This window comes from Oncorhynchus nerka, linkage group LG6 (genome assembly GCF_034236695.1).
Source record: "Oncorhynchus nerka isolate Pitt River linkage group LG6, Oner_Uvic_2.0, whole genome shotgun sequence".
Lineage (NCBI taxonomy): Eukaryota > Metazoa > Chordata > Actinopteri > Salmoniformes > Salmonidae > Oncorhynchus > Oncorhynchus nerka.
This window is the reverse complement of record NC_088401.1, coordinates 17,315,342-17,343,218: the sequence shown is the minus strand read 5'-3', so window position 1 is coordinate 17,343,218 and position 27,877 is coordinate 17,315,342. Positions and strand designations below refer to the sequence as shown.

The following is a 27,877-nucleotide window of genomic DNA, read 5'->3' as shown; positions in this document are numbered from 1 at the left end:
TATTTTGGCCAATAATCACAGATGTTTAAACATCATCAGATGCTGAGAATCAGAAATCCATGTGATACTTTAAATGGTAACAGTTTCTTCTGGGTAAAATAACTCAGCACAAAGAAAGAATGGGATAGCTGCACAGTCTAGAACAGACAGTTTATAAGGTCTAGTGTTGTTTACAAAGTACAGTACAGTCTGGCATTGTATAACTTGGGGTTGTGTGGTGGACCTTAGCAGCCTCCCAGGGTATGGTGTATTTTAACATGTGGTTATATAGTCTGGTATGGTGTAGTTATAAAGTGTATTTTAACATGTGGTTATATAGTCTGGTATGGTGTAGTTTAACATGTGGTTATATAGTCTGGTATGGTTTAGTTATAAAGGGTATTTTAACATGTGGCTATATAGTCTGGTATGGTGTATTTTAACATGTGGTTATATAGTCTGGTATGGTGTAGTTTAACATGTGGTTATATAGTCTGGTATGGTGTAGTTTAACATGTGGTTATATAGTCTGGTATGGTTTAGTTATAAAGGGTATTTTAACATGTGGCTATATAGTCTGGTATGGTGTAGTTTAACGTGTGGTTATATAATCTGGTATGGTGTAGTTTAACATGTGGCTATATAGTCTGGTATGGTTTAGTTACAAAGTGTATTTTAACATGTGGTTATATAGTCTGGTATGGTGTAGTTATAAAGTGTATTTTAACATGTGGTTATATAGTCTGGTATTGTGTAGTTATAAAGTGTATTTTAACATGTGGCTATATAGTCTGGTATGGTGTAGTTATAAAGTGTATTTTAACACGTGGTTATATAGTCTGGTATTGTGTAGTTATAAAGTGTATTTTAACATGTGGCTATATAGTCTGGTATTGTGTAGTTATAAAGTGTATTTTAACATGTGGCTATATAGTCTGGTATGGTGTAGTTATAAAGTGTATTTTAACATGTGGTTATATAGTCTGGTATGATGTAGTTATAAAGTGTATTTTAATGTGTGGTTATATAGTCTGGTATTGTTTGGCCTGGGGTGTATTGGCTCTCAGAAGCCTGCCAGGCTGGTGTATGAGGTCCACCAGGTGAGCTCTAGGCTGGGGCTGGCACCCTGGGTAGTGGGGCGTCCCAACTGAGAGGAGGACCTCATTCCACACCCGGTTATACTCCCCCCTCACCAGGCTACAACTCACACCTATACGGTCAGCCAACACCTGGGGAGAGAGAGGAGTTAGGGACTAGAATAAGAGAGAGAGCGATAAAGAGAAAGAGAGGAAAGAGATAGTACACTACCCACCTTATAAAGCAGAGCCCTGTGGTAGTAGGTTCCCTTGCGTATCTGTCCGATGGGGATGATGTTGGACTGTAGTTCGTAGCGCAGCTCACTGAGGTGGAGCTCCCACAGGAAGTCATGCTGTCTGTCCACCTCCACCGCCCCGCCCATCACCTCACTCACCAGCCTAACAGCCAATCACACAGCAGATAGGGGCTGAACGGCAGCAGCCTCAATCAATGATAAAGGAACTGCCTGTTAGTGGGGTTTTGTGTTAGTTTTGGCTACCTTATTCTTAGTTGTGTGTTAGTCATTTGAGGTTGTGTGTTGGTTGTTAGTTGATTATTTGTAGGTTATTTAAGTACTGTCTATCTGACCTGGCTAAGGCGCTGTACTGCTCACTCTCCACGTGCAGCGGGAGGATGGTCTTGGTGGCCTCGGTAACCAGGGCGTGGAACGCAGCATCATACGGAAGCATCCACGGCTTCTCTGTTACCGTGGCTACCTCCTGCTGGGGCTTACTCTCATCCTCATCTCTCAGCTTCTCGTCCTCCTTCCGCCCTTTACTCTTCCCTTTACTACAGGAAGACAGTGTGAAATAGAAAGGAAAGAGACAGCCACTTTACCTGTCCTCTTGATACATACAGCCAGAAGAGGACTGGCCACCCCACAGAGCCAGGTTCCAATGTGCTTCTAAATCTGACTTGTTTTCTCTTTGTGGTTTTACGCTGGGTAAAAAGAGCTTTATCAAATACATCTGATTTGATTTACTGTACTTCAGTTCTAACACACACACCCTCTCTCGTGTTCTTCGTCTCTCTCTCACACACACCCTCTCTCGTGTTCTTCGTCTCTCTCTCACACACACCCTCTCTCGTGTTCTTCGTCTCTCTCTCACACACACCATCTCTCGTGTTACATTTACATTACATTTAAGTCATTTAGCAGACGCTCTTATCCAGAGCGACTTACAAATTGGTGCTTTCACCTTATGACATCCAGTGGAACAGCCACTTTACAATAGTGCATCTAGGTCTTTTAAGGGGGGTGTTCTTCGTCTCTCTCTCACACACACCTGGGAGTCCTGGTGGAGCCCTTGCTGCTGAGTACAGATGCAGTGCGAGTCTCGGTGGGGCTGTCCTGTTGTCTCTCCTCTGACTGATCGACTGACACCCTGCAGGACAGGTACAGTACAGTTACACACACACACACACACACACTTCCTTTCTCCTTTTGGTCAGACGACAAAAACATCTCCAAGCACATACTGTAGATGCATTGATATGCAATGCATTCGGAAAGTATTCAGACCACTTGAAACGTTAGCCTTATTCTTAAATTGATTAAACGAAAAAAGTCCTCATCAATCTACACACAATACCTCATAATGACGAAGCAAAAATAAAAAACAGAAATAGCTTATTTACACAAGTATTCAGACCCTTTACTTGAGACTCGAAATTGAGCTCAGGTGGATCCTGTTTCCATTGATCATCCTTGAGATGTTTCAACAACTTGATTGGAGTCCACCTGTGTTAAAATGAATTGATTGGACATGATTTGGAAAGGCACTCACCTGTCTATATAAAGGTCCCACAGTTGACAGTGCATTTCGGGGCAACAACCAAGCCATGAGGTCGAAGGAATTGTCCGTAGAGCTCCGAGATTGTGTCGAGGCACAGATCTGGGGAAGGGTACTAAAACATTTCTGCAGCTTTGAAGGTCCCCAAGAACACAGTGGCCTCCATCATTCTTAAATGGAAGAAGTTTAGAATCACCAAGACTCTTCCTACAGCTGGCCGCCCAGCCAAACTGAGCAATCAGGGGAGAAGGGCCTTGGTCAGGGAGGTGACCAAGAACCCGATGGTCACTCTGACAGAGCTCCAGAGTTCCTCTGTGGAGATGGGAGAACCTTCCAGAAGGACAACCATCTCTGCAACACTCCACCAATCAGGCCTTTATGGTAGTGGCCAGACAGAAGCCACTCCTCAGTAAAAGGCACATGACAGCTTGGAGTTTGCCAAAAGGCACCTAAATGACTCTCAGACCATGTGAAACAAGATTCTCTGGTCTGATGAAACCAAGACTAAACTCTTTGGTCTGAATGCCAAGCCTCATGTCAAGAGGAAACCTGGCACGGTCCCTATGGTAAAGCATGGTGGTGACAGCATCATGCTGTGGGAATAATTTTCAGTGGCAGGGCCTGGGAGACTAGTCAGGATCGATGGAAAGATGAACGGAGCAAAGTACAGAGAGATCCTTGATGAAAACCTGATCCAGAGCGCTCAGGACCTCAGACTGGGGTGAAGGTTCACCTTCCAACAGGACAACAACTCTAAGCACACATCCAAGACAACGCTGGAGTGGCTTTGGTACAAGTCTCTGAATGTCCTGGAGTCATCCAGCCAGAGCCCGGACTTGAACCGGATCGAACATCTCTGAAGAGACCTGAAAATAGCTGAGCACCAACACTCCCCATCCAACCTGACAGAGCTTGAGAGGATCCGCAGAGAAGAATGGGCTGAACTCCCCAAATACAGGTGTGCCAAGCTTGTAGCATCATACCCAAGAAGACTCAAGGCTGTAATTGCTGCCAAAAGGGCTTAAACAAAGTACTGAGTAAAGGGTCGGATTACTTATGTAAATGTCATATTTAAGTTTTGATATTGAAAATGTCTAAAAACCTGTTTTTGCTTTGTCATTATGGGGTATTGTGTGTAGATTGATGAGGGGGGAAAAAATAATTTCATCAATTGTAGAATAAGGCTGTAACATAACAAAATGTGGAAAAAGTCAAGGGGCCTGAATACTTTCCGAATATGCTGCATACAGTGAGGCCTTAAGGAGTTAAATGTCAGCTTATTAATGAGTCTGATGGAACAAGCATGCATGATTGTTGTCTTTCTGAGGCCCTATAGCTCCTGTCCCTGACTACTGTCTTTGTTGACTGTGCCTGACTACTGTCTTTGTTGACTGTGCCTGACTACTGTCCCTGACTACTGTCTCTGTTGACTGTCCCTGACTACTGTCTCTGTTGACTGTCCCTGACGACTGCGCCTGACTACTGCCTCTGACTACTGCCCCTGACAACTGTCCCTGACAACTGGGCTTCTCTCTCCGCCAGAGCAGGCCTGTTTAACATGTAGCAGCATCAGTCCCACTTCCACTCCTCTCTCCCCCTAAACACTAACAATAGGACAACTCCATCACTACACTCTACACTATCACTACACATTACTATATCACTACACATTACTATATCACTACACATTACTATATCACTACACTCTACACTATCACTACACAGTACTATATCACTACACATTACTATATCACTACACATTACTATATCACTACACTCTACACTATCACTACACAGTACTATATCACTACACATTACTATATCACTACACATTACTATATCACTACATCCTACACTATCACTACACAGTACTATATCACTACACATTACTATATCACTACACTCTACACTATCACTACACAGTACTATATCACTACACATTACTATATCACTACACTCTACACTATCACTACACAGTACTATATCACTACACATTACTATATCACTACACTCTACACTATCACTACAAAGTACTATATCACTACACATTACTATATCACTACACTCTACACTATCACTACACAGTACTATATCACTACACATTACTATATCACTACACTCTACACTATCACTACACAGTACTATATCACTACACATTACTATATCACTACACTCTACACTATCACTACACAGTACTATATCACTACACATTACTATATCACTACACTCTACACTATCACTACACAGTACTATATCACTACACATTACTATATCACTACACTCTACACTATCACTACACAGTACTATATCACTACACTCTACACTATCACTACACTCTACACTATCACTACACATTACTATATCACTACACTCTACACTATCACTACACAGTACTATATCACTACACATTACTATATCACTACACTCTACACTATCACTACACAGTACTATATCACTACACATTACTATATCACTACACTCTACACTATCACTACACAGTACTATATCACTACACATTACTATATCACTACACTCTACACTATCACTACACAGTACTATATCACTACACATTACTATATCACTACACTCTACACTATCACTACACAGTACTATATCACTACACATTACTATATCACTACACATTACTATATCACTACACTCTACACTATCACTACACAGTACTATATCACTACACTCTACACTATCACTACACAGTACTATATCACTACACTCTACACTATCACTACACTCTACACTATCACTACACAGTACTATATCACTACACTATCACTACACAGTACTCCATCACTACACATTACTCTACAGGAAACATTCGCACTGAGCTAAAGGGTAGAGCTGCTGCTTTCAAGGTGCGGGACTCTAACCCAGTAGCTTAAAAGAAATCCTGCTATGCCCTCTGACGAACCATCAAACAGGCAAAGCACCAATACAGGACTAAGATTGAATCGTACTACACCGACTCCGACGCTCGTCTTATGTGGCAGGGCTCGCAAACTATTACAGACTACAAAGGGAAGCACAGCTGAGCTGCCCAGTGACACAAGCCTACCAGGCGAGCTAAATCACTTCTACGCTCGCTTCGAGGCAAGCAACACCGAGGCATGCATGAGAGAATCAGCTGTTCCGGACGACTGTGTGATCACGCTCTCCGTAGCTGACGTAAGACCTTTAAACAGGTTAACATTCACAAGGCCGCGGGGCCAGACGGATTACCAGGACGTGTGCTCCAGGCATGTGCTGACCAACTGGCAGATGTCTTTACTGACATTTTTAACATGTCCCTGATTGAGTCTGTAATATAAACATAATAAAGCAGACCACCATAGTCCCTGTTCCCAAGAACACTAAGGCAACCTCCCTAAACAACTACACGACCGTTGAAAGAACTGGACCAAGGTGCAGCGTGGTTAGCGTACGTATTATTTTATTTTAGAAAAGATGCTAACAAAACAATAAACACTACAAAACAAACCGTGAAGCTAAAGGCTATGTGCCATAACCAAAGGCAACTTCCTACAAAGACAGGTGGTTCTCAATCAGAGACAACGATAGACAGCTGTCCCTGATTGAGAACCCTACCCGGAAAAAACAAAAATACAAATAATAGAGTATAGAATAACCACCCTAACTCACAGTACCCCCCCAAAGGTGCGGACTCTGACGCAAAACCTAAACCTATAGGGGAGGGTCTGGGTGGGCATCTATCCGCGGTGGCGGCTCAGGTGCGGGACGCAGACCCCGCTCCACCACTGTCTCACCCCACTTTGGTGGCACCTCTGGTGCGGGGACCCTCGCCGGACTGGGGTCCCTCGTTGTGGGCCCCGGACAGGGGACCCTCGTAGCGGACCCCAGACTGGACACCCTCGTTGCGGGCCCCGGACTGGAGGCCGTCTCTGGAGGCTCCGGACTGGAGACCGTCTCTGGAGGCTCCGGACTGGAGACCGTCTCTGGACTGGAGGCTCCGGACTGGAGGCTCCAGACTGGAGGCCGTCTCTGGAGGCTCCGGACTGGAGACCGTCTCTGGAGGCTCCGGAATGTCTTTGGTGGCCTGATATGGTTCACAATCAGAGGCAGCTGTTTATCGTTGTCTCTGATTGGGGATCATATTTAGGTAGCCATTTCCCTTTGGTGTTTGTGGGATCTTGTCTATGTGTAGTTGCCTGTCAGCACTCGTTTGTATAGCTTCACGTTTCGTTTTGTTATTTTGTTAGTTTGATCAGTGTTCATTCTTTTAATAAATAAGAATGTACGCATACCACGCTGCGCCTTGTACCGATACTTATAACGAACGTGACAGGCTGGTAATGGCTCACATTAACACCATTATCCCAGAAACCCTAGACCCACTCAAATTTGCATACCACCCAAACAGATCCACAGATGATGAAATCTCTATTGCACTCCACACTGCCCTTTCCCACCTGGACAAAAGGAACACCTACGTGAGAATGCTATTCATTGACTACAGCTCAGCGTTCAACACCATAGTGCCCTCAAAGCTCATCACTATGCTAAGGATCCTGGGACCAAACACTTCCCTCTGCAATTGGATCCTGGACTTTGACGGGCTGCCCCCAGGTGGTGTGGGTAGGTAGCAACACATCCGCCACGCTGATCCTCAACACTGGAGCCCCTCGGGGGTGCGAGGTCAGTCCCCTCCTGTACTCCCTGTTCACCCATGACTGCGTGCCTAGGCACGACTCCAACACCATCATTAATTTTGCTGACGACACAACAGTGGTAGGCCTGATCACTGACAACGACGAGACAGCCTATAGGGAGGAGGTCAGAGACCTGGCCGGGTGGTGCAAGAATAACAACCTATCCCTCAACATAATCAAGACAAAGGAGATGATTGTGGACTACAGGAAAACGAGGACCAAGCACGCCTCCATTCTCATCGACGGGGCTGCAGTGGAGCAGGTTGAGAGCTTCTAGTTGGTGTCCACATCATCAACAAACTAGAATGGTCCAAACACACCAAGACAGTAATGAAGAGGGCATGACAAAGCCTATTCACCCTCAGGAAACTAAAAAGATTTGGCATGGGTCCTCAGATCTTCAAACGGTTCTACAGCTGCAACATCGAGAGCATCCTGACTGGTTGAAACACTGCCTGGTACGGCAACTGCTCGGCCTCCGACTGCAAGGCACTACAGAGAGGGTACATCACTGGGGCGTCATTGCAGGAGAATTTCCAGTGCTTTGGTGATTTTCCAGTTTCTATACTGTTTTCCCAGAAGTATTGAAACAGAATCAATATGGGGTTAATTATTAGACATATGTAAGCATAAATCATGTGCATGTACAAAGCTGGATCAACACAGGCCTGGACAGGAACATTAGTTAATCAGTTATAGTCACCATCGGCATGCACTTGTATTAGGAGTGTACATGTCAGTTTATTTTTGCAATGTCACACCACCAATATAATCTATGCCCCAATGTCTGAGCCAATAAGAAAATGGAAACTAAGCAAGGCAACAAGATAAGGGTGGTCAAGCCTAAAGGGTACTACAGTGCCTTGCAAAAGTATTCACTCCCCTTGGCGTTTTTCCTATTTTGTTGCATTACAACCTGTAATTTAAATGCATTTTTATTTGTATTTCATGTAATGGACATACACAAAATAGTCCAAATTGGTGAAGTGAAATGAAAAAAATTTGTTGCAAAAAATGTAAAACAATGAAAAGTGGTGCGTGCATATGCATTCACCCCCTTTGCTATGAAGTCTCTAAATAAGATCTAGTGCAACCAATTACTTATTTTCCACCACAATTAGCAAATTAAATCATTAAAAATCCTACAATGTGATTTTCTGGATTTTTTCCCCCTCATTTTGTCTGTCATAGTTGAAGTGTACCTATGATGAAAATTACAGGCCTCTCTCATATTTTTAAGTGGGAGAACTTGCACATTTGGTGGCTGACTAAATACTTTTTTGCCCCACTGTATTCTACAACTGCACACTACTATACCACTACCACTACACACTACTCTACCACTACACACTACTATACCACTACTCTTCCACTACCACTACACACTACTCTACCACTACTCTACTCTTTCACTACACACTACTCTACCACTACACACCACTCTAGCACTACACACTACTCTACCACTACACCCCTACACACTCCTCTACCCCTACACACTACGCACTACTCTACCACTACTCTACCACTACACACTACTCTATCACTACTCTACCACTATAACACTACACACTACTCCACCACTACACACTACTCTACCACTACACACTACTCTACCCGATACACACTGCTCTACCGCTACTCTATCACTACACACTACACTACTACTACACACTACCATACCACTACACACTACTCTATCACTACAACTACCCACTATTCTACCACTACTCTACAACTACACCTACTCTACCACTACACATTACTCTACCACTACACACTACTCCATCACTACCACTACTAATTCACAAAACACTACATTTATTCTAACACTACACACTACTCTACCACTACACACTACTCTATCACTACTATACCACTACACACTACTCTACCACTACACAATCACTACTCTACCACTACACAATCACTACTCTACCACAACACCCTACTCTATCACTACACATTACTCTACCCCTACACACTACTCTACCACTACACAATCACTACTCTACCACTACTCTACCACTACACACTACTCTACCACTACACAATCACTACTCTACCATTACACAATTACTACTCTACCACTACCCACTACTCTACCACTACACACTAATCCACCACTGCACACTACTCCACCACTACACACTACTCCACCACTACACACTAATCTACCACTACACACTACTCTACCACTACACAATCACTACTCTACCACTACACACTAATCTACCACTACACAACCACTACTCTACCACTACACACTACTCTACCACTACACACTACTCTACCAATACACACTACTCTACCAATACATACTACTCTACCAATACACACTACTCTACCAATACACACTACTCAACCACTACACCCCTACACACTCCTCTACCCCTACACACTACGCACTACTCTACCACTACAACTACTCTACCACTACTCTACCACTACACACTACTCTATCACTACTCTACCACTATAACACTACACACTACTCCACCACTACACACTACTCTACCACTACACACTACTCTACCCGATACACACTGCTCTACCGCTACTCTATCACTACACACTACACTACTACTACACACTACCATACCACTACACAATCACTACAACTACCCACTATTCTACCACTACTCTACAACTACACCTACTCTACCACTACACATTACTCTACCACTACACACTACTCCATCACTACCACTACTAATTCACAAAACACTACATCTATTCTAACACTACACACTACTCTACCACTACACACTACTATACCACTACACACTACTCTACCACTACACAATCACTACTCTACCATTACACAATTACTACTCTACACGCACTGATACAATTATAGTGTGTAGCATATAGAGTCCTTAAATAGCCTCGCCAAGTAATTCTGACCTCATAGCTGAAGTTTTGGACAAACAGTGACAAGGTGAAAGGGGGGCATAGTGGAGGACAGAGTCAGGGCTCCCAGAGTCAGGGCTCCCAGACCAGACACAATGCAAAGGCAAATGAGAGGAGGACAACGTTTGGAAGTGGGCTGAGAGAGGCCCACAGAAAAAAGAGGGAATCTAGAAGCTACAATCCCTAAACCCAGGACCCAGACACCAGGGTTAATTCATAGGGTGGCTACATTGATGAATCTCAAATATAAAATAGATTTAGATTTGTTTAACACTTTTTTGGTTACTACAGGATTCCATATGTGTTATTTCATAGTTTTGATGTCTTCACTATTATTTTACAATGTAGAAAATAGGAAAAACCCTGGAATGAGTAGGTGTGTCCAGACTTTGACTGGTACTGTATCTATGTATGTGGTTGGGTTGGTGTGAACGATAATCATACTCACGCGTCGAGGGGTTTGGCGTTAATAGCAATGACAGGCCGTCGCTGGTTTACTGGCTGTTTAGACAGATCCTCTAGAGTCAACACCCTCTGGCCAGAACGAGCCTGACAGACAGACAGAGAGACAGAAAGACAGAGAGTGAGAAAGAGCGACAAAGACAGAGAGAGAAAGACAGAAAGGAAAAGACAGACAGAAAGACAGACAGAGAGAGAATCTGAAGTCAAATGTCTACAGTTTGCTGATTATCTGGTGCTTCTGTCACCAACCAAGGAGCGCCTACAGCAGCACGTAGATCTTCTGAACAGATTCTGTCAGACCTGGGCCCTGACAGTAAATCTCAGTAAGACAAAAATAATGGTGCTCCAAAAAAGGTTCAGTGACCAGGACCACAAATACAAATTCCATCTAGGCACCGTTTCCCTAGAGCACACACAAAACTATACATACCTCGGTCTAAACATTAGTGCCACAGGTAACTTCCACAAAGCTGTGAACAATCTGAGAGACAAGGCAAGAAGGGCCTTCTACGCCATCAAAAGGAACATAAAATTCGACATACCAATTAAGATCTGGCAAAAAATACTTCAATTAGTTATAGAACCCGTGGATCACCACTAAAACACTACCACCCTTTATGGTTGGGAGGTCTGGGGTCCGCTCACCAATGAAGAATGCATGCAAAGCAGAATTTGGCCGATACCCGCTAATGATCAAACTCCAGAAAAGAGACGTTAAATTCTACAACCACATTGTCACATTGAGAAGATTAAACAATAAAACAGAGCAAACTAGAATGTTATTTATCCCTAAACAGAGAGTACATGGTGGCAGAATACCTGACCACTGTGACTGACTCAAACTTAAGGAAAGCTTTGACTATGTACAGACTCAGTGAGCATAGCCTTGCTATTGAGAAAGCCTGTCTTCTCTTGAGAGCCTACGGCGGCCTATGTGCACACTGCCCACAAAATTAGGTGGAAACTGAGCTGCACTTCCTAACCTCCTGCCAAATGTTCACTGTGTTTACTTGATAGCTACCTACACAAATAGCTACCGTTAATAAGATAAAAATGCATTAAAAGCTATACAAATAAAGTTATCCATATTAAAGACAGATATTTCCCTCAGATTACAGACCCACAAAGAATTTAAAAACAAATCCAATTTTGATAAACTTTGATAAATCTAGTGTGCAATCACAGCAGCAAGATTTGTGACCTGTTGCCACAAGAAAAGGGCAACCAGTGAAGAACAAACACCATTGTAAATACAACCCATATTTATGCTTACTTATTTTCCCTTTTGTACTTTAACCATTTGCACATCATTATAACACTGTATATAGACATAATATGACATTTGAAAATGTCTTTATTCTTTTGGAACTGTGAGTGTAATGTTTACTGTTCATTGTATTGTTTATTTCACTTTTGAGAGAGAGAGAGAGTATATATATATATATATATGTAAGTAAGTGCTGAGAAGGATGTAACACACAACTCTACCTGTCCGGGGTCGTAGAAGCCGTCCACAGTGATGTCTGTGGGGGCCAGTGTGTTGGTCAGGCTGTATTTGAGAGACAGGTTGGAGTCCAGCAGTCTTTGTAGAGCAATCTCACTGAACTTATTCCTACGGTTAGCTGAGCTGTTGATCTCCTGCAACAAGTCCAGGGCCCTGATACACAACACAACACATACCTTCAGAGCTGACAATAAATTGAACAGAGAAATACTGCCACCTGCTGGCTCCTTAGTAAATCTCTCCCATGGATCACCACTAAAACAATACCACCTCCCTAGAGGTTAGAATCACAACAGCATTTAATTATGCAATCTGTGGTATTCACATACATACACTCACCCCAGCTTGCACATCTCCACAGCAGTGGGCTCATCGTTAGCGCACACGCTGATGGCCCAGCATGCATTGCGGCGTACCTCCTTGTGATTGGACCGTAGCAGTTGGACCAATGGAACTAGGCCTCCCGCATTCCTCAGCTAAACAGCAGGAAGAGATGGAATGAGAGGAAGGAGTTGGAGTTTGCACTTTTGGGACTATTCCATTGGTTCCACTGTACCAGGAAAACTATGTGCAGCTCAAGAATTAGACAAATATTTGATCCAGGTCTGAAACACCAGCACTACGGACAAAGACACACTCACGTCTGCCCGTCCCTCAGCATCGCAGGCGAGAGCGGCGAGGGCCTGCGTGGCTCGAACCAGGGTGTGTGTGTCCGCAGACTGCAGCGGCTCCAGGAGGGCAGCCATGGCCCCGTGGGACAGGATGCTGCAGCGGAGTACTTCCTGTTCAGCCATATTGGTGAGGACGGCCGCAGCGTGAGCCACCGCACCGGGAATAACGTCATGGAGCTGCTGAACCAAGCCCTCATCTCCCTCAGCCTCATAGACAGCACTGACACACACAGACACTCACGCATGAATGCACACACACACACACAAGTGAGACCTCATCACATCTGCCTTATACATAACACTGAGGGAGTGACAGAGGTAGAGAGGTAGAGAGAGAGAGGTAGAGAGAGGTGGAGAGAGAGAGGTAGAGAGAGAGGTAGAGAGAGAAAGGTAGTGAGAGAAAGAGAAAGAGAGAGAGAGAAGTAGAGAGAGAAAGGAGAGAGAGAGAAGTCATGCAGAAGAACAGCTCCTGACTTGTTATAACTTTTTGGTTGTTAAGATTGACACGATTAAATTAGCAAAAAAATCTATAGGTAATCAAATTGTACAACTGAAGATCAACACAGGAGGAAAAGATTGACAGAGAGCTAAAATACCAATCTTAATCGTGGTAGCTGGCCAAATTCAAATCTGTCAGCTAGTTTACCGTCTAGCTTCAACTGTTTACTAGTGGTAACCATAGCAACATGGGCACTGAGGCAGCGCTAGCAGCAACAGAGAATGAGAGACCCCCCCCCCCTTTTTTATTTGAATATCCAGCAGAAATCAAATCAGAGAAAGGAAGAATCCATTTTAAACACAGAATTGTGAGGGAGAACCCAGAAACTTTGTTTGCCGACTGCTCACAAAACAGGACTGTTACAAACCTGTTATTTTACACAGACCACACTACTGCCTGGTGTACAGCTGGAACCAGGCATTTCAGCTGTACCACAAAGAAAGGCATCTGCAAGGGATGGCAAATCCACATGTTTGAGGACAGCGATAAGGACCAGGAAAACAGGTTTTTGACGGTTATCATGTATCAGAACGGCACTGTCATGGTCCAGGGCAGTGAGGCTGCACTCAGCTCTGTTGTGCAGGACTTCCCCAACCTAACGAAGATAGCGGAAAGCAAAAAAGACAAAAAAAAAAAAAGAAGACAAGGACAGCACACCGACCTCTCCCCTCACCTCAGGCACCCCAACAGCAGGACCCCCCCCCCCCATACCAACAACCCTTTACCCACACCCCCAGTCAACAAGGAGGCTCACATGAGGACACCTACTACAGATAGAAGCTCTCTGCCCCCCTGACACCCCCACACACCCTTCCATGTACACAGGCACTGTGTACTCCAGCCCCAGACAGTAAAACTGAGGTGACCATCCTCATTGACTCAAATGGGAAATTCATCCAAGAAGATGTCCATTAATCACGGTACTCCATTCTGCTTGTTTGTTTTATCTGTCGGCCCCGTTGCCTAGTCAACGCCATTTTACCTGCTGTTTGTTGTGCTAGCTGATTAGCCTCGCCTACTGTTTTAGCTAGCTTTCCCAATTCAACACCTGTGATTACTGTATGCCTCGCTGTATGTCTCTCTCAAATGTCAATATGCCTTGTATACTGTTGTTCAGGTTAGTTATCATTGTTTTAGTTCACAATGGAGCCCCTAGTTCCACTCTTCATACCCCTGTTACCTCCTTTGTCCCACCCCCCACACATGCGGTGACCTCACCCATTACAACCAGCACGTCCAGAGATACAACCTCTCTCATCATCACCCAGTGCCTGGGCTTACCTCCGCTGTACCCGCACCCCACCATACCCCTGTCTGCGCATTATGCCCTGAATATATTCTACCATGCCCAGAAACCTGCTCTTATTCTCTGTCCCCAACGCTCTAGGCGACCAGTTTTGATAGCCTTTAGCCGCACCCTCATACTACTCCTTCTCTGTTCTGCGGGTGATGTGGAGGTAAACCCAGGCCCTGCATGTCCCCAGGCACCCTCATTTGTTGACTTCTGTGATCGAAAAAGCCTTGGTTTCATGCATGTCAACATCAGAAGCCTCCTCCCTAAGTTTGTTTTACTCACTGCTTTAGCACACTCTGCTAACCCTGATGTCCTTGCCGTGTCTGAATCCTGGCTCAGGAAGGCCACCAAAAATTCAGAGATTTCCATACCCAACTATAACATCTTCCGTCAAGATAGAACTGCCAAAGGGGGAGGAGTTGCAGTCTACTGCAGAGATAGCCTGCAAAGTAATGTCATACTTTCCAGGTCCATACCCAAACAGTTCAAACTACTAATTCTGAAAATGACTCTCTCCAGAAATAAGTCTCTCACTGTTGCCGCCTGCTACCGACCACCCTCAGCTCCCACCATTTGTGAATTGATCGCCCCCCATCTAGCTTCAGAGTTTGTTCTGTTAGGTGACCTAAACTGGGATATGCTTAACACCCCGGCAGTCCTACAATCTAAGCTAGATGCCCTCAATCTCACTCAAATCATCAAGGAACCCACCAGGTACAACCCTAACTCTGTAAACAAGGGCACCCTCATAGACGTCATCCTGACCAACTGGCCCTCCAAATACACCTCCGCTGTCTTCAACCAGGATCTCAGCGATCACTGCCTCATTGCCTGTATCCGCCACGGAGCCGCAGTCAAACGACCACCCCTCATCACTGTCAAACGCTCCCTAAAACACTTCTGTGAGCAGGCCTTTCTAATCGACCTGGCCCGGGTATCCTGGAAGGACATTGACCTCATCCCGTCAGTTGAGGATGCTTGGTCATTCTTTAAAAGTAACTTCCTCACCATTTTAGATAAGCATGCTCCGTTCAAAAAATGCAGAACCAAGAACAGATACAGCCCTTGGTTCACTCCAGACCTGACTGCCCTCGACCAGCACAAAAACATCCTGTGGCGGACTGCAATAGCATCGAATAGTCCCCGTGATATGCAACTGTTCAGGAAAGTCAGGAACCAATACACACAGTCAGTCAGGAAAGCTAAGGCCAGCTTCTTCAGGCAGAAGTTTGCATCCTGTAGCTCCAACTCCAAAAAGTTCTGGGACACTGTGAAGTCCATGGAGAACAAGAGCACCTCCTCCCAGCTGCCCACTGCACTGAGGCTAGGTAACACTGTCTCCACCGATAAATCCATGATTATCGAAAACTTCAATAAGCATTTCTCAACGGCTGGCCATGCCTTCCGCCTGGCTACTCCAACCTCGGCCAACAGCTCCGCCCCCCGCAGCTCCTCGCCCAAGCCTCTCCAGGTTCTCCTTTACCCAAATCCAGATGTTCTGAAAGAGCTGAAAAACCTGGACCCGTACAAATCAGCTGGGCTTGACAATCTGGACCCTCTATTTCTGAAACTATCCGCCGCCATTGTCGCAACCCCTATTACCAGCCTGTTCAACCTCTCTTTCATATCGTCTGAGATCCCCAAGGATTGGAAAGCTGCCGCAGTCATCCCCCTCTTCAAAGGGGGAGACACCCTGGACCCAAACTGTTATAGACCTATATCCATCCTGCCCTGCCTATCTAAGGTCTTCGAAAGCCAAGTCAACAAACAGGTCACTGACCATCTCGAATCCCACCATACCTTCTCCGCTGTGCAATCTGGTTTCCGAGCCGGTCACGGGTGCACCTCAGCCACACTCAAGGTACTAAACGATATCATAACCGCCATCGATAAAAGACAGTACTGTGCAGCCGTCTTCATCGACCTTGCCAAGGCTTTCGACTCTGTCAATCACCATATTCTTATCGGCAGACTCAGTAGCCCCGGTTTTTCGGATGACTGCCTTGCCTGGTTCACCAATTACTTTGCAGACAGAGTTCAGTGTGTCAAATCGGAGGGCATGCTGTCCGGTCCTCTGGCAGTCTCTATGGGGGTGCCACAGGGTTCAATTCTCGGGCCGACTCTTTTCTCTGTATATATCAATGATGTTGCTCTTGCTGCGGGCGATTCCCTGATCCACCTCTACGCAGACGACACCATTCTATATACTTTCGGCCCGTCATTGGACACTGTGCTATCTAACCTCCAAACGAGCTTCAATGCCATACAGCACTCCTTCCGTGGCCTCCAACTGCTCTTAAACGCTAGTAAAACCAAATGCATGCTTTTCAACCGATCGCTGCCTGCACCCGCATGCCCGACTAGCATCACCACCCTGGATGGTTCCGACCTTGAATATGTGGACATCTATAAGTACCTAGGTGTCTGGCTAGACTGCAAACTCTCCTTCCAGACTCATATCAAACATCTCCAATCGAAAATCAAATCAAGAGTCGGCTTTCTATTCCGCAACAAAGCCTCCTTCACTCACGCCGCCAAGCTTACCCTAGTAAAACTGACTATCCTACCGATCCTCGACATCGGCGATGTCATCTACAAAATGGCTTCCAACACTCTACTCAGTAAACTGGATGCAGTCTATCACAGTGCCATCCGTTTTGTCACTAAAGCACCTTATACCACCCACCACTGCGACTTGTATGCTCTAGTCGGCTGACCCTCGCTACATATTCGTCGCCAGACCCACTGGCTCCAGGTCATCTACAAGTCCATGCTAGGTAAAGCTCCGCCTTATCTCAGTTCACTGGTCACGATGGCAACACCCATCCGTAGCACGCGCTCCAGCAGGTGTATCTCACTGATCATCCCTAAAGCCAACACCTCATTTGGCCGCCTTTCGTTCCAGTACTCTGCTGCCTGTGACTGGAACGAACTGCAAAAATCGCTGAAGTTGGAGACTTTTATCTCCCTCACCAATTTCAAACATCAGCTATCTGAGCAGCTAACCGATCGCTGCAGCTGTACATAGTCTATTGGTAAAAAGCCCACCCATTTTCACCTACCTCATTCCCATACTGTTTTTATACTGTTTTTATTTATTTACTTTTCTGCTCTTTTGCACACCAATATCTCTACCTGTACATGACCATCTGATCATTTATCACTCCAGAGTTAATCTGCAAAATTGTAATTATTCGCCTACCTCCTCATGCCTTTTGCAAACATTGTATATAGACTCCCCCTTTTTTTTCTACTGTGTTATTGACTTGTTAATTGTTTACTCCATGTGTAACTCTGTGTTGTCTGTTCACACTGCTATGCTTTATCTTGGCCAGGTCGCAGTTGCAAATGAGAACTTGTTCTCAACTAGCCTACCTGGTTAAATAAAGGTGATTTTTTTTTTTTATAAAAAGATAAACTCTTCCCCCAACACAAGGTGTGCAAAATATGGTGCCCAAAAACACAGGATGCACTCCACATCCTGTCCAAGCCTGACTTTGGCATACCAGGCCACATTATTATTCACACCGGCACCAACAACCTGCGAGAGGAGCAGGAGAGAGTAGGCAGCCTGGTCAACAGAGTAGCAGAGAGGGCCTCTGAGTGGTTCTCCAACTCCCACATCACCATCTCCACTCTACTGCCCTGCAAAGACTTTCATCCCCGTACCATTCAGAAACTCAACGCTAACATCACCAGAGGGTGTGGCCTACTCCCGAACGTACACGTTGCTCACCACCCAACAATCACCCCAGAGCACCTGCACGACCACAGGGCCCAACAGCAGGACCAGCGCAGCTATGCAGAGGCCCCCAGAGGACAGGAGAACTTGAGTGAGATTAAACAGCTCCTCTAATACATCTGCATTAAACACACACACACACACCTATTGTACTAGAATTTATTTGTTCAATGAATAGGAATATTTATATATATAACAGAAAAAATGTTAGCTGTTATCCTGTTTATCTCACTCTTAACAACTTATTAGTTAGTAGTTACTGTATTTCTGACTGATATTCTTTCTTTTTGCAACATGAAATCACTATCAGTCAGCATGTGGAACATTCAGGGCCTAAACTCATCAACCTATCAGTTAGGATGTGGAACATTCAGGGCCTAAACTCATCAACCTATCAGTTAGGATGTGGAACATTCAGGGCCTAAACTCATCAACCTATCAGTTAGGATGTGGAACATTCAGGGCCTAAACTCATCAACCTATCAGTTAGGATGTGGAACATTCAGGGCCTAAACTCATCAACCTATCAGTTAGGATGTGGAACATTCAGGGCCTAAACTCATCAACCTATCAGTTAGGATGTGGAACATTCAGGGCCTAAACTCATCAACCTATCAGTTAGGATGTGGAACATTCAGGGCCTAAACTCATCAACCTATCAGTCAGCATGTGGAACAATCAGGGCCTAAACTCATCAACCTATCAGTTAGCATGTGGAACATTCAGGGCCTAAACTCATCAACCTATCAGTTAGCATGTGGAACATTCAGGGCCTAAACTCATCAACCTATCAGTTAGCATGTGGAACATTCAGGGCCTAAACTCATCAACCTATCAGTTAGGATGTGGAACATTCAGGGCCTAAACTCATCAACCTTTGGACTGAAGAGTTCAGCACTGGAGTTCAACAAAAATCTTAAAAATGACTTAAATGTAAATGTAAATGTTAAAGATGTTGATGTCATCATTCTGCAGGAGACATGGTGTAAGGCTGACATTGTCACTCACTGTCCCACAGGCTACAGATAGGTAATTGTGCCATCACAGAAACACAGCTCTGTCAATAGAGGCAGAGACTCCGGAGGCTTGATGATCATTTGGTACAAATCCCAACTACAACATCTAATTGATCCCCTCAAAATGGGCAAATATCACATTTGGTTAAAACTGAAAAATTATTTGTACTGACAGAAAAATATGTGTTTCTTTGCGCAATATATAACCCCCCCCCCCCCCCCCCCTCAGAATCCCCATATTACTCAGAGGAGATCTTCCCCACCTTTGAGGTGTGCCATTTCCAGGCCCAGGGAAATGTACTCATTTGTGGGGACACAAATGCGAACACAGGAACACTACCTGATCTAACGACCACGAGGGGACAGCTTTATTACAGGCCATAGTGTCTCTGTCTTCATCTCCCCCATATAAACAACAGTGACAGCAACATCAACAAAATGGAAGGGATCTGTTGCAGCTCTGTAGAAGCCTGGGTCTGTACTTTGTCAATGGTAGGTTACGGGGGGACTCTTTGGGGAGATTCACCTACTGCTCACCTCTTGGCCAAAGCACAGTAGACTATATGATTACAGACATTGACATTTTCTCTCTCAGCTCATTCACTGTCAAGCCACTAACACCTCTGTCTGATCACAGCCAAATTACATTGTTCCTCAAAAGAACAGACATGGAAACAACCACACATTCACAGCCCAGTAAGCTGTACAACATCAGACATTCACAGCCCAGTAAGCTGTACAACATCAGACATTCACAGCCCAGTAAACTGTACAACATCAGACATTCACAGCCCAGTAATCTGTACAACATCAGACATTCACAGCCCAGTAAACTGTACAACATCAGACATTCACAGCCCAGTAAGCTGTACAACATCAGACATTCACAGCCCAGTAAGCTGTACAACATCAGACATTCACAGCCCAGTAATCTGTACAACATCAGACATTCACAGCCCAGTAAGCTGTACAACATCAGACATTCACAGCCCAGTAAGCTGTACAACATCAGACATTCACAGCCCAGTAAGCTGTACAACATCAGACATTCACAGCCCAGTAATCTGTACAACATCAGACATTCACAGCCCAGTAATCTGTACAACATCAGACATTCACAGCCCAGTAAGCTGTACAACATCAGACATTCACAGCCCAGTAAGCTGTACAACATCAGACATTCACAGCCCAGTAAGCTGTACAACATCAGACATTCACAGCCCAGTAAGCTGTACAACATCAGACATTCATACAGATGGGCCCAAAACAGCACAGAAGAAAACCAGAAAGCAACTTGTAACTAAAATATCCAAACACTCTTAGATAACTGTCTGAATATCACATTCACTAACGAGCACATGAATCTGGCAGTAAAAAACATCAACTATATATTCAGGCAAACAGCAAAAGAAGCACAACTGAAATTAACTAACCAAAAAAGACCACGGATGACAACTGGTTTGATGCAGACTGTAAAATTATAAGGAAAAACTTACAACACTATCCAACCAAAGGCACAGAGACCCCAAATAACGGTGAACTACGCCTTCATTACTGTGAGACTTTAAAACTCTATAAACGTACATTCAGAACCAAAAAAAGCACAGTACAACAGCAAGCAGCTGACACCAATTGAAGAGTCCATAAACACACACAACTTCTGGCAAAATTGGAAAAAAACTTTAAAAATCTCAACAAGAGGAATTAGCGATACAAAATGGTGACATATGTACAACCCATTTTAAAAACACTCTACAACACTGTTCAAATTCACACAAACAGAGCAACGCCAAATTCATGAGAAGTTGAATGGATTAGAAAAAGCTATAAAGGACAATCAAAATCCATTGGACTCCCCAATTACTGACCAGGAGCTCTATAAGAAACTTCAGGCTCTCAAATTTAAAAAGGCATGCGGACCTGATGGCATCCTAAATGAGATGCTCAAACTCACTAGTGCAAAATTTCAATTGTCTATATTAAAACTGCTTAATTTGATCCTGAGTGTAGGTTATCTCCCTGACATCTGGAATCAAGGCCTCATAACCCCAATCTTTAAGAACGGAGACAAATTTGACCCTGACAATTACAGAGGCATTTGTGTGAACAGTAACCTGGGGAAGGTTTTCTGTAGTGTTATCAATGTAAGAGTTCTAAACTTCCTTAATAAGCACAATGTCTTGAGTAAAAGCCCAATTGGAGTTATACCAAAAGATTGCACAACTGATCATATTTACACCCTACACATCCTGATAGATAAACATGTCCACCTAAATAATACCAAAATATACGCTTGCTTTATCGACTTCCAAAAAGCATTTGATTCTATTTGGCATACAGGACTGTTGTACAAAGTTATTGAAAGTGGTGTAGGGGGTAAAACATATGACATAATTAAATCAATGTATACTGGCAATACGTGCAGCATTAAAATTGGTAAAAAATAACATAATTCTTTAACCAGAGGCGGGGCCTTCGCCAGGGTTGCAATCTGAGCCCTGCACTCTTCAATAATTACATCAACGAATTGGACACTATTCTATAAAAATCCTCTGCCCCTGGTGTTAGTCTCCACAATTCAGCAGTTAAATGCCTACTCTTCGCAGATGACCTATGACTGCTGTCACCCACAGCACATGGCCTACAGCAGAGCCTGGACCTGCTAGCGCAGTACTGCCAGACCTGGGCCCTGGCAGTAAACCCCAAAAAGACTAAAATAATGATTTTCCAAAGAAGATCCAGATCTCAGGGAATTAGACCAAAGTTCTCACTTGGCACAAAATATATAGAGTACTGTACACACTACAATTACTTAGGTTTAAAAAATAAGCTCAACTGGACACCTTAATGAGGCAGTGAATGAGCTGAGAGAGAAAGCACGCAGGGCATTCTAGACCATTAAAAAGATAATTCAAATTGAAATACATATTAAAATGTGGCTATACTAATTGAATATGTCATTGAACCAATTGCACAACTCTGCATGCAGAGTTCTGTAAGATTTTCCAGAGGAAAACTACAAACAATGCATGCAGGGCAGAATTAGGCCAATATCCACTACTAATAAAACTCAAAAAAGAGCAATTAAGTTTTGGAAATATCTAAAATACAGTGACCCCCTCTCATATCATTACCAAGCCCTGCAATGCCAAGAGCTGAGCAAAGAAAAGAGTCCCCTCATCCAGCAGGTCCTGGGGCTGAGTTCACAAACCTGTTCTACTAACGCACTGAAGCCTCAGTCCCCTCATCCAGCTGGTCCTGGGGCTGAGTTCACAAACCTGTTCTACTAACGCACTGAAGCCTCAGTCCCCTCATCCAGCTGGTCCTGGGGCTGAGTTCACAAACCTGTTTTACTACGCACTGAAGCCTCAGTCCCCTCATCCAGTTGGTCCTGGGGCTGAGTTCACAAACCTGTTCTACTAACGCACTGAAGCCTCAGGACCAGAACATCCAATCAATCAGGATAAACCAAATTACAACACAGTCAAAACAATACTATATTGCTTATTGGGAATCACAAGCACAAAGCAAAATGCCGCGCTATCTGGCCCAAAAAGGACAGTACACCGTGGCTAAATATTTGACCATGGTTACTGATCAAAACCTTAGAAAAACCTTGACAAAGTACAGGCTCAGTGAGCACAGCCTTGCCATTGAGAAGGGTAGACACAGGAAAACCTGGCTCCCTGTAGAGGAAAGGCTGTGCAACCACTGCACAACAGCAGAACCTGAGACGGAGCTCCATTTCCTGACAAAATGTAAAAAATATAAAGCAATTAGAGACTGTCATTTTCCCAAATTTGAAACCCTTATTCAAGGTTTCAAAGACCTCTCTGATGAGAGTAGGCTACCCGTCCTGTTGGGGGATGATGCAGAGAGCTGTGGGTTGGCAGCGCACTACATTGCTGCCTGCTATAAATTGAGGGACAGTGTCTAACAGACCAATCAACCTGCACATGTCCTCTACTGTATACTTATTGTTATTGTTGAATGTATGGTTATTTTGACCCTTGGTTATTGTTGTTACTGTTGTCCCGTTGACAATTTGATTCTCATTTTTATATTGTAAATATCCTAAATAAGCTTTGGAAATATGTACATTGTTACGTCATGCCAATAAAGCGAATTTAATTTAAATTGAAAGGTAGAGAGAGAAAGGTAGAGAGAAGCAGAGGTAGAGAGAGAGAGAGAGAGATGTAGAGAGAGAGAGAGAGAGAGATGTAGAGAGAGAGAGAGATGTAGAGAGAGAGAGATGTAGAGAGAGAGGCAGAGAGGTAGAGAGAGAGAATGCTATATAGTACATTAGGTGTGTGTGAAACCCACTATGAGTTGAGCTGGTTGCTGCTTGTAAGGCTAGACAGGGCCTGGGCTGCTGCCTCTCTCACCTCGCCCCCCTCACTACCAAGCAGCTGCACCACCGCGCGGATACCGTCTGGAACACAAGGACAGTTTAGGGTTGGGGCCACGGGTGTGTGTCGGTGTGTTTGCACATGCCTGTGTGTGTGTGTCTCACCCAGGTTTCTGAAAGCATCTTTGCTGGCCAGGTGTAGACTCATGGCAGCGACAGCCTGACAGGTAGCAGTCCTCAAACTATCACCCTCTAGAGACAGCAGCTCCACCAGAGACCGCTCGATGTCCTGCTCATGGAGCAGCTTGCGGTTCTCTGCTGAGGGACAGAGAGACAGAAAGAGAGAGGGGGGAGAGCGAGAGAGAAGAGAGACAGAGACACAGAGAGGTAGATAGAGTCAATAGATAGATAGAGATATAGAGAGATAGATAGAGATGGAAGGAAATGGCCCAAACTCATTTACAGGCATACTTTTGGGTTCTTATCCTTGCTGGTGTTTTCAGATCCAATGGGGAATCCACTGAATCCCTGTGGGATGCAGAAACTCCAGAGAACTTTTCTGTGCAACAATGTCTCTGGAAAACTTCCACATTATTTCCAGGATTATCCGCTTCGATAACCGAGACACCAGACCAGCTCGGCGGCAGAGAGACAAGCTAGCTGCAATCAGGTCAGTGCAGAGAGACAAGCTAGCTGCAATCAGGTCAGTGCAGAGAGACAAGCTAGCTGCTATCAGGTCAGTGTGGGACAAGTGGGTGGACTTCCTTCCCCTGTTTTACAACCCTGGGCCCAACATTACTGTTGATGAGCAGCTTATGCCATTTAGGGGCCGCTGCCCCTTCAGGCAGTACATAATGTCTAAACCCGCAAAATATGGAATCAAGATCTTGGCTGCCTGTGATGCTGCTTCATCATATGTGTGGAACTTGCAAGTGGAGCCCCTGAGAAGAACCAAGTGCTGCGGGTTGTCCTGGAAGTGACACAGTGACTCTGTGGCCACATGCAATAACTTTTTTTACTTTGCACAAGCTGGGACAGGAGCTCCTCAAGAGGAAGCTGACGATGGTAGGAACAGTACGAAAAAACAAGCCAGAGCTCCCACATTAGCTGTTGAATACATGGAACAGGCCTATCATTTCCTCTAAGTTTGTGTTCAAGGCCGACACGTCCTAGTGTCCTACGTGCCAAAGAAAGGCAGAAATGTGGTACTCATGAGTACGCTGCATAGGGATGGGTGAATCTGTGGCCAGGAACATCAAAAAACAGAAATCATAATGCATTACATTGCCACAAAGGGAGGGGTGAACAATTTAGACAAGCTGGTGACTGGCTACAGCTGAAAAAGAAGAACCCTACGCTGGCCACTTGTGATATTCTTCAACATCTTGGACATCTCGGTGTACAACGCGTTTGTCATCTGGATGGCGCTGAACCCAGATTGGAACAGAGGGAAGCTAAAAAAACTAAAAATGTTGTGGGTCCATCAGACCCGTGAACATTGGGGTGAATAACAAAAACATGAACACCACACAAGGGTTAAACATTCAAACACACAAACACACTTACAGCTCTGAGCCACCCTGGAGATGGCCTTGACAGCGTTTGTCTGTATGTCCAGCAGGGTGGGAGTGGTGATGAACTGTAGTAACCTCTGGAGTCCTCCAGTCTCATGGATCACCTGGAGACTGTCTCTGTCCTCCAGACAGTTAGACAACACCTGGAGGGCTTCTACATGCAGATCACTGAACTCCTACAGGACACAAACACAAGGCAGGAGTCAAATTCCTTCACACTTGAGATAAGCTTCATTTTGTTTACCCGGTATAATTAATTCAATAGAGTGGTCCCAAAAGTGCGAGCTAGCAAGCTTGATCAAGAGCACCTCAAATACTTTACAGGTACTTCCAAGTATCTGATAAATATATTTGACCCAGGTAGTTCTGGGACACACAGACCTTGTTGCAGAGGAACTCCAGCAGCCTGTCAAAGCCCTGCTCCTCCCTGAAGGTGGCTCGTGTGTCGGTATCCGTGGTTACGATCACCAGCGTCCTCAGGGATAACTGCTGGATGACCGGGAACTCAGATCTCAACAGCTCCAGGAGCGGGGGGACGCCATTTAGCTCACGCACTGCCACGCGGCTGGGGAGGTCCTACACACGTAACATGGGGCTTTAGCTCAGCAGGCTAACACAGTCTTGTGGCGAGCAGGGAACTAGGGTTCAAGCCCCTTCAGCCACACACACACACACCTGCACCAGGTTGCAGATAGTCTCCACAGAGTTCTTCTTGACATCAGGGTCAGGGCTGGACAGAAGCTGTATAAGCGGCTCTAGTCCCTCCTGGTCCGAGATCTGGACCTTACAGCTGAAGTCCACCGACAGGGAGGCCAGACACAGTGTGGCAAACTCATGGACCACAACATCCTCTGTCACAGGAATACACACATAAACACAAACACAGATATAGACAGACAGGCAGATACAAAGAAATGTCAAAATGATTTAATATATGATTGATACTTGAGAACATCCAGCCAGAGCATACCTTCAGGTGACAGCTTTCTGATGATAGAAGGAATGGCATTCAGTTTCTTCAGAAGTCTTTTTACATCGCCTTTCAAAGAGAACAGAAACAGAAGTTACCCAAAGTTTAAGGCCACAATCTTGTCTTCAGTCACATGTGAACAGACTCCAGACCCTAAACAACTGATTTTGCATTGTGTGTTGTGTTACTCCTCCTTAATCAGTAGTTACTGTCCTACGGCAGTAGTTAGGGGAGGGGTCCTTACTGTTGGCAGCCATGACCCCCAGGGCCATGAAAGCGTTGCGGCGGACTAGCTTGTCTTCGTGGGAGATGAGGTGAGACAGAGGCTCCACAGCCCCTAGCCCCAGCAGAGAACTCCTGTTCTCATCACCTGTCACCAGGGGGAGACAGGGAGAGAGAGAGCGAGACATAAAGAGAGAGAGCAAGAGATGGCATTATGCTCAGTAGATAAGCTGCTCCCAAGGTTTGGTCCAGGTTCAAATTAACATATCACCTTCATTACATTGCTTTCCACAGTCCAGTTATTTCCGATAATGTGATTACTTTTGGAATAAATTATACCATATGGCTATGATATTGGTTCTCTCACCAACATGAACATCAATGGTAAAAAATACCTTTCTCTGCAAATTTGTGGATGGCTTCGCAAGCTTTAACCAAAACCTCCTCTTCGGGGGAATTGAGCATGAGGACCACAGTGGCTGCTTTCTTACTCTCAATCGGCAAGGGGTCAAACTAGAGAAAGAGAGAGAGAAAAGAGAGAGGCAGAGAGCATTTTATGACTCATTAAATTGACCTCATCACAACAGCAATATTATCTTCATCTTCTTACCACATCCTTAGAAGGAGGCTCACTCTCTTTCTTCACTTTCTTCCCCATCCTGAAACAATAAAGCCACACCTTTTTTTTAGCAAACTTATTTACCCATTATTACATGCTGTCAATGTTTACGTTGGTGTCAACTTGGCAAGAACAGGCTTACACAGAACAGGCAACGTTGCAAGAGAGCGTGCTAATTACACTGGACGTCCAAACGAGGTGGCTTTAGGTAATTAATGATGACCATCCTTATAACCATTTGAATAAATAACATTTTGTTACCTGTTGTTAAACTCTGCGGACGGTCAGTACCTAGCTAACCTACAGGTTTTAAGCTAGCTTGTTAGCTAGCTACCGTTATCAATGTTTGTTTGGAAACTGAAGTTGACATTTCGTTGCTAGGCGACAGATGCCACGAGGTTTTAGTGGTTGAAACCGGAAGACAGACGTAGAAAGATTTACCCAGTGGTGGAAAAAGTACCCAACTGTCATACTTGAGTAAAAGTAAAGAAAGATACCTTAATAGAAAATGA

At 44.6% G+C, this 27,877-nt stretch overlaps 1 protein-coding gene across 3 annotated transcripts; it reads right to left on the bottom strand.

Annotated features, from left to right (window-relative positions):
• Window positions 1–123: 123 nt before the first annotated feature.
• On the bottom strand, window positions 124–27,749 carry LOC115121500 (armadillo repeat-containing protein 3). Of its 3 annotated transcripts, XM_029650601.2 has the most exons (18): window positions 27,627–27,749; window positions 27,357–27,405; window positions 27,142–27,259; window positions 26,769–26,894; window positions 26,525–26,593; window positions 26,230–26,405; window positions 25,936–26,130; window positions 25,547–25,730; window positions 24,146–24,298; window positions 23,956–24,064; window positions 13,052–13,301; window positions 12,750–12,886; window positions 12,395–12,563; window positions 10,893–10,993; window positions 2,343–2,441; window positions 1,645–1,845; window positions 1,292–1,454; window positions 124–1,208 (listed from the first exon to the last, which is right to left on the bottom strand). In XM_029650601.2, exons 2-18 carry the CDS (start codon window positions 27,402–27,404, stop codon window positions 1,002–1,004), a joined length of 2,505 nt encoding a protein of 834 aa, XP_029506461.1. In that variant the 5' UTR covers window position 27,405; window positions 27,627–27,749; the 3' UTR covers window positions 124–1,001. The 3 variants fall into 3 exon arrangements, with proteins under 3 accessions (XP_029506461.1, XP_064875373.1, XP_064875374.1); XM_065019301.1 differs by having other exon boundaries at window positions 23,956–24,298; XM_065019302.1 differs by lacking the exon at window positions 27,627–27,749 and adding an exon at window positions 27,508–27,605 and having other exon boundaries at window positions 23,956–24,298.
• Window positions 27,750–27,877: the final 128 nt, after the last annotated feature.

What these genes read in the sequence shown, in the direction of transcription:
- LOC115121500 (XM_065019301.1), bottom strand. Translation starts at nt 27,404, where the DNA reads ATGGGGAAGAAAGTGAAGAAAGAGAGTGAGCCTCCTTCTAAGGATGTG. An exon ending in TGGAGTTCCTCTGCAACAAG is followed by an intron (nt 25,731 to 25,935) that starts GTCTGTGTGTCC and finishes TGTGTCCTGTAG; the next exon opens with GAGTTCAGTGATCTGCATGT. An exon ending in AGCAACCAGCTCAACTCATA is followed by an intron (nt 13,302 to 23,955) that starts GTGGGTTTCACA and finishes TGTGTGTGTCAG; the next exon opens with TGCTGTCTATGAGGCTGAGG.